We start from the raw sequence: 14,711 nt of genomic DNA, 5'->3' as shown, positions 1-14,711 counted from the left end.
TTCCTTTTATTGCTTTTATACGTGGCTCCGAATGATATACAGCTATTGCAATTTTAACGTTCCTTACTCTTCTAAACTAATTATACCAGGCAAATATAACTAAAATAATTATTAGTCGTAGAAGAGGCGGAATTTTTCCGAATTATTCCCGAAAACAAAAATTCTTTTGAGTTACGTACATTAATTAATCATAATTAAATTCTTTTTAAAATGGTAATTTATTTTCGTGCACCGTCGCGTTACGCGATACTTAATATTACAAATTATACGAGCATTGTTATCTATGAAATTATGAAATAGGAATTAATAACACATCTTCCGCTGCATTATTAATGAGTTTCATATTGTAACTAACAAATACCTGTAACGTAAACTTATTACTGGGCGGACTTTGTACTATGTCAATTATATTTAGCCCGCGGGTACCATGTTCAAACATGTACGCGTATGTGGGGAATCTAATAAGCATAATGTTGAAGAACGTAAATAGCTGTATGAAACGTTATTGTCACGTTTGCGTCACTCACATTTCGAACCGAGTACGTAATATCGTATCCGGAATGCAGGTTACCACGTTCGAACCTGACTCATTCATCCGGTCTTAATTAACTTAACTGTCCTTGAGATTCAGATGTTCCTTTTTAAATAATACGCTCTTGATTAACCGACTCCTGTCGACTCAGCTCAAATCGTTTAATGTCAAACCAGTCGCGGTAAAAGAAGAACAGTTATAATGGCCACGCGCAGAATTTTTTCCCTTAATTAAACGATATTTTTATATCGCTAAATTACATGATATCACGTATCAATATGTTTTCGTTGAAATGTAATTTAAGCCTTTGATTTAGAGTACCGATGGAATGTCTCAAAAAGTCGTGCACGACAGCCTTTCATTATTTTAATTGAAAGAGCCATAATCCTACCGTGTATTAATTAAAAAGAATAGTATAGGGAATCTGTCGTAGCGCATCACGGTTAAAGATCGTTCGGATCATCCCGCTTTGTTCAACTTCATTAATACGACCCTGATAACTGTACGTTCTTTTCAAGCACCTTTAACCAACTTTGTCGTTGTAACTCACTTGATGCAATCACCTTGTAAAGCGACGAAGCAGGCGGTTGGTAACCGGTTAAGAAGTATTTTAAGCAGTCGTTCGTAAAATATGACTGACAGAGGCTTAATAATAAGAAATTCGTATAAATGTAAATAAAATGTAGGTATTACTTTCGACATAACTAATAAGTGTCTTTCCTGAAACTTGTTATCTTCTTCAATTATGTCGTTACACGTATTGGATCATAATTGGCAATGATATTTCATCATTCTCTATTTCCATTACTAAATACCCATTCAACTAACGACTAAAGTCATAAAATAACGTGTCCCTCTGACGTTTTGAAATCCACAAAATACTAATTAATATCTAAAACATCCTGAGAACGTGTTCCATAATTTTTCATAATTTCCACACGTACGAATTGAATTTATGGTTGTGCACCTACTTATTAAGCCGCGTAAAATATCCGAACTCGTTATAAAATACTGTTTAAAAAACATAGCAAAATTTCTCACAATTTAATAGCATATAATTACCTGTAATGTAATAATAATATCTGCGATAGACGGATTAGTCACGCGTAACGAAATGTCGAGACATGGCGCGACTGGCATTAAAAATTGTTACATCCAGCAAATTCTAAGCATATCGAGAAAAAGTAACAGCTAGGTTCGAACAACCGATGAATAAAAATATCACGTGTGGTTAAGTCAGACGCGTGCATGCGCGAACTTCCAAGTCGTACCTGGTCTTCTAAAATAAAAGTGTGAGCGTTAAGGGGTTGAATCGAATTGTTTAGTTTGTATTCAGCACGACGAACAGCCAGAAAAATGTGTTTCAAGTTTTCGAGTCCCGTAAAGAGATATTCCATTGTACGTAATGTTGCGCCGATAAAAGTTCGTACACGCTCTCAAGCATTTTAACTGTTGGCGATGTAATTGACGATGCAATTCGGTGCCGTTTGCCCAGTACAAGCTGTAAAATTAACCGCGAAAAGGTGACCAGAGTTTCTGTCCACAGACCGTGGTAATGTTTTTTAATGGAATGTTTTTGCCGGACAATTAAAACGGTTGCGTTTCACGGAGCAAAATGAAAAATTGACTTCCCGTCGCACGCGATGCGATCATTTTTACGTTTCGAGGGTTAACAGACGGTAACGGTTAACAAATAAACGAAGGCAATACATCAAATTGACGCACGGCTGTCAAAGTTCACCCTAATCGCGACTAGGAATCAGCGTGGCGGCTACCCCTCGAACTTCGAGGAGCCCAACCCCTCGCGGAACTTAACGTTCGTGTACCCGCGGAATTCCGGCACCCAATCGAAGCATGTGCCATACATCCCACTCGGGGATATCGATATTGAAACGTAAAAAAGATTCAATCAGTCGCGAAGTTTCATCGCCAATCAATCACCCCTTCCCTGATCTATCCAGCTTTAGGACGCGAAAGCTCTCTCGCGCGCGCAGCCTGCACTGGCGCGGCTGATCGCGACGACGACGCTAAAATGGCCGAGGGGGTGAAACGAACAGATCGTGGAGGGGCGTGAAGAGGAGGAGGAGGAGGAGGGGGGTTTGGCCAGGCGGAGGGGGAGGGGAGGGGGTGTGTTAGCGATGAAGGAGAGAACGAGGCGACAGAGGCGGTTATACGGGGGTGGAGGAGAGAGAGAAACGAGCTTTCGGGTTGCACGACCGAGTCGACGCACTGGAAGCTTTCCGTGCTTGCGGCGGGAGCCTCAGTAGCCGCTTGTACCTCGACCGGAAGAGCTCTTCGCGTCACGCCGTCCCGAGACGCGGAGCGCGCCATCGCCGGAGATCGACGAATCGAATTCGTTACCAGTCGACGACTTTCTCCTTTTTTTTTTTCCGTTCGCCCGACCGGAACCGCCGCGCCGGTGCCGTACGATTCGTCGTGACGCGAGAGTTACTTTCCATCCGTACGGATTATAAACGAACGAACGAGCGAGCAAGGATTTTTTAAATCTCTCTGGTGAAGTGTTTGGTGAATGAGTCCGGGGAATAGGTGTGACGACCGTGGCAGACAGGAAGTGTTAACATGAGCGCGGGCCAGTGAATCTTGAGCAACACGCGCATGAGTGTATAATTAGAAAACCGAGAAACGGAGACACGATGAGAAGTGTCACAAGATATCGAGAAGCGCGACCTTCCCTTTTCGCCTCCCTTTTCGTCGTTCTCGCTGTTTTTGTCATCGGTAAGAAATCATCGCGCGGCCGAGCAATCCAGTGGACTCCACGCGACCATTTCTCATCCCTTGCTGTATTTCAACGACGTCTCACTCCCTCTAATGCCATATTTTTTCCAGCAATTTTTAACGAGTACAGTCGCGGTTCGTGGTCCTCTCAATATCGCTGTGCGAAATGACGTTCAGTGCTACCGCTGGTTCTCTTCACCAATCTCGAGGCTGTTCGTTTAATCCAGTTAAATATGGATAGTGAACGGGAAGCCACTTTTGACCATTTTCGAACGGCAACTACCGAAAGTTCAATTCCGACGCGAGTGATCAACATCTATCGCGATCGATCCATAATCATTTCACGACAGTGCATCTCTATACGCGCACTCTTGCGCTCCATCTAATATCAAGTCTGCTTCCAATGCCGCTAATTTAATTGATATAGTCGAATACATTCAAGAAATCAGTGGTCTTGAAAATTTCGAGGGAAATACCGAACTGATGCGCTTGAAATATCCAAACCTATACTTGCAAATAATCTCACGGTCCCGTTTGAGCGCAACTTGAGTATATTTTTATGTACACGTATTGTTCGGGCGATCCATTCACGTTTGGACGACGCACCGGACACGGATATGTGATTTTTAATGTCTCGACCAGTGTTCGTTGGCGCGCTTTTCGCAGCAGAAAGCGACGAACTGGCTCGAGACGACACGCGAGGCCATTCGTCTTCGTGAAAGCGTACGGGTGCCCTGCTACCAGAGTTGAGAAATCGCCGAGATTGTGCGGAGGACCGTGTTTTGACTTGGCCCGTGTAACTTCGTGGATAGAGTATCGGGGAAACGAAGAGAGCCGTTGAGTGGAGAAATATCGTCGCGCATTATTTGATTTCGGTGAAAGCTGGTGCACTCTCGGAATTTTGGACTATCTCCGTTAGATGTCCGTACCTCTCGCGAGTCACCCTCTTCTAGAGGTCGTGGGGGCGAGAAAAGGGTGCAGAAGAAAAGGGTTCCTACGTTCTCCCCGGTGAACACGTCGCGGTTACTTCTTTTCTTTTTGCGTTCGACAAAACCACGGTTGGATAGGATTAGTATAGTTTTTGCCCGGCGACATCGAGTAGACGATTTTGAACGCGGAAGGGGTACGAAACGAGTCACGTACGCGTTATACATTTCGATGAGAAACGTTGGTTTTTAACCGGAATTAAGCAAAATTTCAAAGCGTCCCACGTTTCGAATAATTATGAATTGCGGAGGGAATAGGATAGTACAATGAGACATGGAATATATTTCCACCGTCTGTCAATTCTCTCGTGTCACCATCAGAATTATTACCAATGGTCAATGATTCGTGGTGTTCGTGTCGAACGTTAGAAATTAATTTTTCTCTCGCGTGAAAATCGACGTCACTTGGGATACACTGCCAAAGCGCCAAACGTATCACGAAAGAGGAACCTCGTTAATTATTAGCCGTTTTAACATGCTTAATTGGGTGAATGCAAACCCCGCCACGTAAACGTGAAATTGGACTAGAAATTGAATGAAAATAGACGAACGTCTAAAAACGACATGCTTAATTTGTGAACGATAAGGTATCTAAAAGGAGTGGCCCCTGCTCGTAGAAAACGTTAGCCTATCCGAGAGATCCATTTCTCTAAAATGAGACGTCGTCAGGAACTATTAAGTAACGTAAAAGGAATGATTCCCTCGAAACTTGGACAATTTCTTCTTGGCAATCTTTACGATCTCGACGGCGATTCTGAACGGGACGGAAGACTTACTGTTACTTTTAATTTATTTCCACCAACTTTCATGCTCAATTACTACGATTAAGTAACGAACTAGAATAGAATCTACGGACAAAATGATCTCTTTCCGGCGGTGATGTACCAGCTAATCTGTTTGTTACCTTGGATCAATAATTTGCGGTGGTGACTAGGCTTGAATAAAAATTTAATCTCTCTCACCCGATCTAACTTGTCTTCGAGATGAAACGAAAATCACACCATTGTGAAGCTCGCGTTACATCGTAAATCCCAATTAAGTCGTTAACTTGTTACCGGTGTTTTGTACTAACGGTCCCCCGTTTGAGATGATCGACTCGAATAATTTGCGTTCGATCAAACGGAGCTTTAAAATAGAGAAGCTTTTCGAATCGAATGGGAACGAAAAATTGTAGAACCAATCGTTGCCACATTTTGTCCTGATAACATCTCGCGGCGGGGTTATCGTCAACGAGAGACGCCTACTCGCCTACTCCATATGCCACGAGAATTGATAGTAATCCAGAGCTTTACGTTGACATAATCGCGCTTGATACTATATCGATGATGGCGTTATAATAAATGTACCGCGCGAGTTAATATATATTTCCCGGGACCTATCTCAACTGGCGAACTGGACGAAGTCTCAAAGCGATCGCTATATATCACAAGTCACATCAATTACCTCGTATACTTTAATATATGCGGACGCATAATACGAGGCCAACGGCTGCACGCCTTCGCTATCATATATTACGCGTTAAAACTGCGAGATGTCCATTTCCAGCGGTTCGAACAATTACGCGTCTCATTAATTAACGTTTTATCGAACGGAACAGGCGTCGATCTGAACGAAACAGTGATCTTACTCTAGAAACAGTGTGAACCGCAAAGGTTGTCTCGCGCGGATAATCATCTAAGACAGATTACGGGGGGCTGGAGGTGTTATTAAATTGAAAAATCGAAGCGAAAGGAGGATAACGCGCGGCGCGTTGCCACGTATTATTGATATGATTTACTAACACGATATTATGCTGTATCGTACCCTTTAATTACCGGCACAATCTACGCTCCCCTGCATTAAAATATGCTAATGATCCTGTTTCTATTACACCCATTCAATTTAAAGTTAAACGCGATATAAAGCGAAGATACACAGATTTCACGTCACCGCTGAATCATCGTTAACGGAAAATATTAAACGGGAAAGTTACGCGAACGAGTTACAATCAATTACGTCGAACGGTGCAATTAAACGTAACGTGACGAGCGTTAAGCTGGACGTGTCGAGGCTAGAGATCAAAGAATATGCCCTCCATCGAACCGAGGAGGAGGTAAGGGCCTTCGTTTCAAGTGGAACGCAAACGTCTCTTTGACAGGCTGGTACATGTCGAGGAACAAAAATTATACGTCAATCAATCAGTGGCAATGAAAAAAGGATATTTTTTTATTCCACTGCGACCGGCGGCTGACGGAATAAATCACGCATATGTTCCGATAGAGCTCGCAAAAGGGAAATAAAGCGACAACAGGCTGGACAATCGTAAAGTTCTGCTTGGCAAAAAGAGAGGTTTAAAAGTTTTGAACGCCCTATAAATCTTATTGTTAGACCGTAAATTGTTTATAAACTAATCCCATAAATCACCGAGTCAACGACGGAGGACTCGCTCTTCTAATGATTAGTAGTTTTTATTTAACTTCATCGGTGACAGAGAAGAATGGCGAATTCTCGGCAGTACAAATTGCGAATAAATGAAATATAACAGGCTGGTGGCAGACAGAACGGATGGAAAATAGAAAACGACGCGACACTTTGGATCTATAATGCTGCGCTACTATATTTATGTTAAGTTTCTGCCTATATCTAACAACAATAAATTTGATCCCGCGATGGTGGCACGTGAAACCTGATCGATATACGGATATGCAGAATTTACTTTTTGCAGACACCGTAGCTGTAAACTCATTCGATAACCGACCCTCGGATAACTAGAGCGTTGTTCAAAGTGGGGCATCCGGTATTAAAAAAATTGCCAGTTTATCTGCACGAATCAATATTTAAACGTACACTCACGAAGAAGTTGGAAACGATAATAGAAGCTGGAACATGTATCGACGGATGTGAAATGTGCCGTAGCTCACTGCAGGTGTAGACGTTCGATATACAAGAATGCAAAATCTTTAGCGCGAGTTGCCGTGTTTCCTTTGAAAAGAATTACACGTGTAACGCTTGAAACGGAAACGAAGTATACTTGACGGGCGCACGGGGTACGTGTGAGACCCGAGAAAATGGTGGACGGGGATGACACGGATGGAAGAAGTTTTTAGATTTTTCCGCTGAAACAAACGACAAGATCGATCGCAAGAGTTTGGCGAGAGAAGCGTTATCGACTCTAATCGAAGTAGAGGCAATTTAATCCCAGAAATAACGGAAAGACTGGATTTCATTGACGCTATGGCCGTAGGGTAGACGATCGGTAAAGATTAGCAAATATCAAAACCTGGGAAATGGGTTCTTCATGAATTATCTATGGCTAACTGTACCCAAAGCACTAACATTTGTGCTTCGTTATGGGATTAGACACATTAGTTCATTTCCCTATTCCGTTATTACTTATCTTCGAGTGCGTATACGTTTAAAGAACCCCCTTGATGACATCGCGAATTGTATGCAAATGTGAGAACTATATAACTCAAAATATATTCGATTACGCGATACGCAAAGTGTTATCTTATTAAGGAAACATAAGCGTGAATTATACTTAGAAAATAATAAAAATCGTTATCACGTCGCCTACGATTGAAGATAAATCGAAGGGGCTGAAGGGGTTAATACGTCGCGCATTAACCGCGCGGATTAAAATAAGAGGCGTGTGGAAACTCTGCGCGAAAGAGCATAAACGAAAGAATTCCAGCGGGGTACACGTTAATTACCAATCGAATCGAGTTTTCAGCGCGGAGGTTAACTTTAGTTGAATTTGCGCGGCGGCATAATTAAAGTGTCACGCGACGAGCAACGTTGATAGCGCGTAATAGAAAGAAGGCCAAAGTAACGGGTGCTCGCCTTTGTTCTTCGACGGTGCGCGAGGGCTTACTTGTGAGAAATTAAGCAATTAAGCCGCGTATTTTACTACCGGAGATCCGAGTTCCAAGCGTGAGCTAGCCTTCCGATCTAACGTCGGTGTCTGCGCGACCGTGAGTACGAACGCAGCGCGGCGTTATTAAGATATCCGCGGATGTGCGAGCCGAGACGGAGGAGAGAATCACGGATGAAATACGAACGACGAGACAGGTGCGGAAAAAAATGAAGTTGGAATGTCCTGTCTCTAATTAAATCTCGCTACGCGTCTCAAGTGCCTTTAACGGGAGCCGGTAACAAATTTCTTAATCAGTATTTCATACGTTCGCCAATTTGAGCAGAGAATATTACATAACACTTAGAGATCTGTATGCTGTGACTCTTGCATAATGAAAATAACTGTATTAATATTACATGCAACTGGAAAACGTTAGACGGATTTCAGAAATTTCCGATTACGCCTAGAATTTTGGGGAAAAATCAAATTCTAATGCTCGAAGCTTTCGCAGACATGGAACACGTTTAATCCTGATACCAGTTCCGTTCTCTGAGATTGGAATGAATTTGGACTTCTGCCTGGGAAAACTTGCAGCTCACCGAAACGCGGAAGTAACGTTCAGAAGCTTTCCGTCTATATAAAGACTAATCTTACCAGTAATTCTGGTAAATCCTATTAACCTAATTACATAACTTGCTTAATAGCGTGTGTCTCGAGCCCTCTGCGAAGAATCTGCACCTGTGCCTGTAACTCGAAACAATACGCGAATCGATTGCTGCGGTTCGACACTCGAGCGTCAATCGTCCGCCTGCTACTTCTTTCCACTCGCGAATGGGGATGTACAGCCCCGATCGGTTAAGCGAACCGATCCGATTGCTGCGAACTCAAACAAAAACTTGCTCTAAAAAACTAAGGAGCGAAACGGATTTTCTGACGCCGACCCTGAGAATGGTTCCTGCGACTGATTTCTAATTGATTGGTTTCTAGCCTAAGCGCTACTGTCTTCGCCGCTCTAACTTCTAAACTCAACTTTGACGTAACCAAAGTTCAGTCTGTCTACTGATTTCTGAGCGAATAGATTATTGAATCGCAACTAATTTAATTGCTTCGACTTGCGACTGACTTAATCTAACTTTTGATTACTGAGCGATGCGAACTAAACACAGACGACTAAACCTTTCCTTCAATTTCTTGTGATACGTGCCGATCGATCGGTTTCAGTGGTCGGTGACGGTTTCATATTCGAGCTTGTTTCGTGATAAAAAGCGATCGTGTCAATTACGTCGCTACTTCCGCAAAGTGTCAGGATGTTTGTGTTTGCCTTGATTCATCGCAAATGGGGTATGGGCGATAACAGTATGTCCGTCGTAAAATTATACACCCCGGTCCTCATTATACGAGAATAATGTTGGCGCAAGGAAGAGAATAACGAAGAAAGTTACCGTTTGTATTAAACTTTTGATAAAATGCCTCACGGTACTACTTTCAGTACTAAAACAAGCGATTCATCCCGTCAAAGTGGATCCTCCAGCGATATAAACGAATCGTTAAGAAAGACGTTGTTGCTTTTACGTCGTTAATTTAATTGTTTCGATGCAGAAGCCGCTCCTCGGAGGCAAAGACAAAGCTCTGCACATTTTTCGCTTTTAAATGTGAAAAAGTAACGATAATTAGAACGGCGACAATGGTCAAAATCTGTGGAAAGTTCGAATAATTAGCCCGTTTGTAGGTTGCGCCGATATGAGAGAGCAAGGAGGGGAAAGTATCTCATTAGAGTTAAGAACGAAATAAATTTCAAACGACTCCTCTCCATTCGACGGCCGATCATCGTTTAGGGTGAGTTTGAGGGTGCCAGTAGCTAAATTCCGTGGCGCGTTACGACGAGAGCCAAGTGTGATTGAGCCACTTCGCATTCACGTGGTAAAGAAAAGTTGCGAGAGGCGAGCTGTAGTTGGTAACAGGATTTTGGGGGGTGTCATAACCCCGATAAGCCGTCGCTGATTCCAACGGAAGTTTAGCCACATTTGAAAGGGAATCTTCGGGATTACCATTACTCGCGTCTGAGATCCTTTTTCCAAACAGCGAGTATCACTCTTTATCGTGTAAGCTGAACGAAGAGAAAGAGTGGGGAAGAGAGAATGGCCGAGAAATATAGAGGGCGAAATGAAAACCGGCTGTCTGAATAATCCATTTCAATTTGCAGTAAACTACTTGAGGGAGAACGATAAAGAAATCACGGTGAATGTGCAATAGGAAGAGACGAATGGAGAAGGAAAGATTTAAAAGAATAGTTTGTTGTGTAAATCAAAACGGGGGGGAACGCGAGAAAGAGAAAACGGGAACAATTTTATCGGTCACATAACTGAATCATTCGTCATATTAACCCTAGAACTCCTCTAGAAGGAACTCTCCTGGGGGAAAGAGAAACCGCAAGTCGAAAAACTTTAAATTGGAACTATTTCCTCTCTAAAAATGTCTCACGAAATGATTTATTGCCGTGTATCTACACATTGAACCGTCTGGTGTTAGATACGGAGCTGCGCCACTGTAAAGTGCCGTTTTCTGTTTATTCGCGAGGGACTCCAAGCGATGACGCATACTCGCCGTTTTTTTTTTTTTTATAATTATAACATTTTTAAATATTACGAAAGTTCTTTTTAAAATGCAATTTGCTTTGAAATGAACGCGTGAGAAGAGGGCGGGAATTATGTTCGTACGCGAAACTCGAAAATTACTTTGGGAAGTGAATCGTTTCAATCGTCCGTTTAATTATGTGAGAGAATTTTTCGCATCGCGGAATAATGTTCGTCTTGGAATGGCAGGGGAAGTGTCACGCAGGAAATGGTATGGAATACGAATACAGTAGCTGTCGTACACAAACTGAAGTAGAAGCTGTTTGTCTTCGCGGAAGGGGAAAAAGTGCAAAAGGAAACGGCCATTCTTTAGAAGTTCTTCCTGCTGTCTGGTTTTCCTGGATCTCCAACCTATCACCGCTTTTTTCCTACTTATCAATGCGCATGGAAGCAACTGGTTTAAAATTAATTGAACCGAGCCACTATAAATACACTATTAGAAGCCGTGATCTAGATTTCAAACGAACCGTTTCATTTTCAAGTTTGAAGTTTAGGAAATTCTTCGTCTACATAATTATCTGGCAGAAAAATTGGCTTTCAATTAACGAGACGAGCCTGTACAAACACCCACACTCTTCAAAGCGTCGTCAAACGTTGTTTATTAAATTTTCCGAGCATTTACAATAGCCCTTACATGGTGTGTGATAAACAGGTTTCCCACCCGAACTACGTTTAAGATTGTTTCGCGCATAATTTGCATATTATTCGGGCGTTATCGCGATTCAACGTCAAGAGTGGCGATAACAGTACATAATGGAACGGGAAATTGTTCCTTTAAATTGTACGAGAGTACACGCGTGGAAGACATCAACCGTCTCGTAATAATAATTCGTATATAATATTGGATATTATTTTTCAACGATTATTGACGTGTGAATGGATAAGGTGCAAGCTCGGCAAGGTTTCGCGTTTTACGTGAAAATTGAGAGACGCGTGAAAATTCGAAATTTTCATTCATCCCAGACAGAGGAGAAATCGTGGTGCATTTTCTCTAGTATCGATATAGGCTCTATTGTATCGAGTCAATAGGCTATCCATCTGGTGCAGTTATCAATTTGCTAAATTGCAAATCGATACGTCGAATACCGTGCTTGGTAATATACCTGACCGCCATCCGCGCGATGGCCGGCGGATACGTAATGATCCTTAAGGTATATTCCATATTGAGCCGGCGTCGCGACGTCTCGACGGTAACTGATATTACGGCTTCGACCACGTTACATTTTTATCACCGTTCGAAAATATATTTTTCACCGAATCCACCAGTCGAAGCAGCTGACTAACGCATGCGATGCATGTGTTCGTAAAATTGGATTCCGCCCTTTTACAGAATGTAAATTACGCGGTTCTATTTCGAACAGCAAGATTCACTATCTCATAAAGTTAGATCTCTGGGAAGAAGAATGTGGGGTATGGATAACACGAAGGAAACTGTAACGTTACCAAATAGTTCCCGAGGAAACGTGCAGGTGCAGATGCTTCGGAATATGGAGAATAATTAACTGTGAAACGAGTTCTCTCTTTGGATGAGAGAAAATATTCCTTACTAACTTTTATTTCGCCCATCTGATTTTTATAATTAAAACTGTGAGAAAAATTTAATTGCTCAAAAATAGGTGGAAAATATATTTCGACGGTTAAGCAGTATTCGTTATCGTTCGTTGCTAACTCGTTCCGTTGGTATAATTTGACAGTCGTGATTAATAAATGTGCTCAATTTTCTTCATCTTTATCTCCCCTTTCTTGAATTCGCGTACGCTCGAGAGTAAACAGTTCCGAAATATTGGACGGATGCGAAATATAGAACTAAAACCAGAGGCACTTTAACCTTAATCCATTTCGAAGGGACAGTGTACTTAAAATTTCCAAGATCAATATCTAGAATCACCGAACAGAAAATTCCATCCCTTTCGTCGAGCAATTTTTATTCAAACCTTTCTTCAATTTTGCCTTTATTCTTCGGTTAATCTTAAATGAGCTTTAATATCAATCCAGTTGATTTTTGCTTTATCCTTTTCATTGTTTAAAATTCACGCCGCTTATAATTAAATGCAATATGAATTAATATTTCTTTCAAAAGGAAAATTATATAGCTGTTCGAGAATACTTGAATCGAAATTTCCATTGAACGAACGCTAAAGTATAGTTAAATTGTATTTTATCCTGCATTGTGCGCGCGCTCTCTCTCTCTCCCTCTTCCCCCTTCTCCCTAAATAAACTTTGAATTGTGATTCATAATTAAGCTAATGAAATTGTGTAGCTACGCGCGACATATTCCCATAGAGACCATCTCTGCTGCAGGTTTCCGCTATCGATTATTAGTAAATGATTAACCGTTCGCGGTTAATTATAATAAAAATTAATTTTTCGAAATTTGCCATAAAATAATAGCGGATAAGATAGAATGGGGATAGAAAAATTCTTATTTCGGCTTGCTTAATTTTATCATTACGGAACGTTGGATCGGATCGTGTCCAATTAAGAGGCCGAAGACGAATTGGATTTGCGCAATTTGCCCGATTCGAGCCGTTTTCAATGATAAAGCTAATTAACGCTGACGATTAATCTTTACAGCTCGGACCCGTTCTTAGCTCGTAAAAGTCAATTGAGCGTGATGATGAATTCGAGACCTACGATATTTATTGCGAGTGAACGTCCTCTCTCTATCTTTTTCATACATGACCATCGAACGAAGTCAATGGAGCGAGTAGCTATCGATTTGCGGAGCCGAGAAAGGGGTATAACAATAGTTTGGTGTAGACGAATACAAATGTCCGCGCCCACACCTTAGCCCCTTCCGTTGTTTTAATGGAGCCCCGATGAACTTTTACGATCGCAGCTCCCCCGGTACGTCCGACACGAACGGAACCACGGAGAAGGTGAACCCGTCTAAATTCACAGCGGAGAACAATCAGCCATAATCAGAGCTAATATTCTTGCTCTCAGATATCGATGAAATATCCACCTGTCACCAGAGCCAGCGGGCCAAATTACAAATCGATATTCGGAATTCCGCCCGTACGACTCTAACGTCCTACCTAACAATCTTGAGGGATTGACACGGTTCCCGATTCAGCAGGAAAATTCATCATCACGGAGCCCGTTCATCAATCAAAATTATTCAGGATTCCATTACGCAGAAAACGTCGTAATTAATTTTCTAGTGGCCCGATATTTTCCCTCGGTTACTTACCTAGCGCCGGAATATTACGGAAAGATTGAACGTAGCAGGCGTAAAGCTTTTACGGCATTATTACAAGACACGAGGCCCGGATAAAATGGAAAGCTACGAGTTTAAGACACTTTTCGCACGTCCTGAAGCGTAATTACCATTTAGCGAAGAATCATTTACAGTTTTATTCTATCGCAAGTCGAAACAATTATCGCGAGTGCATTTGGGACTGGCTACTGTACAGATGTGACAAAAGATTGTTAGAAGAAAGTGAGTATCGGTGTGGATGTGCGTCGCAGTCATCTTCAAATCAATCCATTGGACAATAGATTTTTCTTCAAAGCAGGAACCAGGGCGGTAATGAATAGCACTAATAGGTGGAAACGGAAGTCTCTTCAGTCTTGTACAAACTTCTGTAAAGGCATAGCTAGGGGCCAGCAGCCAAAAGAAAACAAGGGATCGTAGAAAACCTGATTGTTAACGGATAGCCTCGCGTATTCAGGATTTATTGAACCAAGTTCTTGCTGATCTTTTCGTCTTGATTGGAAAATAATCATGGTCATCTTGCGCGACTGTAACCGCGCGAAACTATAAATCGATCGTTGTGTGTTCAACCATATTTTATCATACACGTATCCCTTATTTCGTGGAATAGCACCGGGAAAACCTGGCATGGCACTAGCGTTCAACATTGAAATTACAGTCATTCGTATCCATCAGACGTCAAGGAAATGTAACATTTCCCGTTACACGTGGTGCAAGGTCGATTTATCTTTTCGATAGTGCCGGAGGAACTGTGCTGCGTTTCCGAAAGCAA

General features: G+C 42.1%; 1 protein-coding gene across 2 annotated transcripts in view; it reads left to right on the top strand.

The window, feature by feature from the left end:
- LOC143423988 (uncharacterized) overlaps positions 1–14,711 on the top strand; it is a 41,265-nt gene that overhangs the window by 917 nt on the left and 25,637 nt on the right. The window contains exon 1 of one of the 2 annotated variants that reach the window (XM_076895745.1): positions 2,784–3,268. The exons of the other annotated variant lie outside the window; for it this stretch is intronic. Coding sequence (XP_076751860.1) covers positions 3,187–3,268 — 82 coding nt within the window. The 5' untranslated portion in view covers positions 2,784–3,186. Of the gene's footprint in view, positions 1–2,783; positions 3,269–14,711 lie in introns of those variants that run through there. 2 annotated transcript variants of the gene reach the window in all.

The sequence above is a fragment of the Xylocopa sonorina genome, chromosome 1, assembly GCF_050948175.1.
Source record: "Xylocopa sonorina isolate GNS202 chromosome 1, iyXylSono1_principal, whole genome shotgun sequence".
In the NCBI taxonomy this organism is placed as follows: Eukaryota; Metazoa; Arthropoda; class Insecta; order Hymenoptera; family Apidae; genus Xylocopa; species Xylocopa sonorina.
This window is presented reverse-complemented; position numbering and strand designations above follow the sequence as displayed.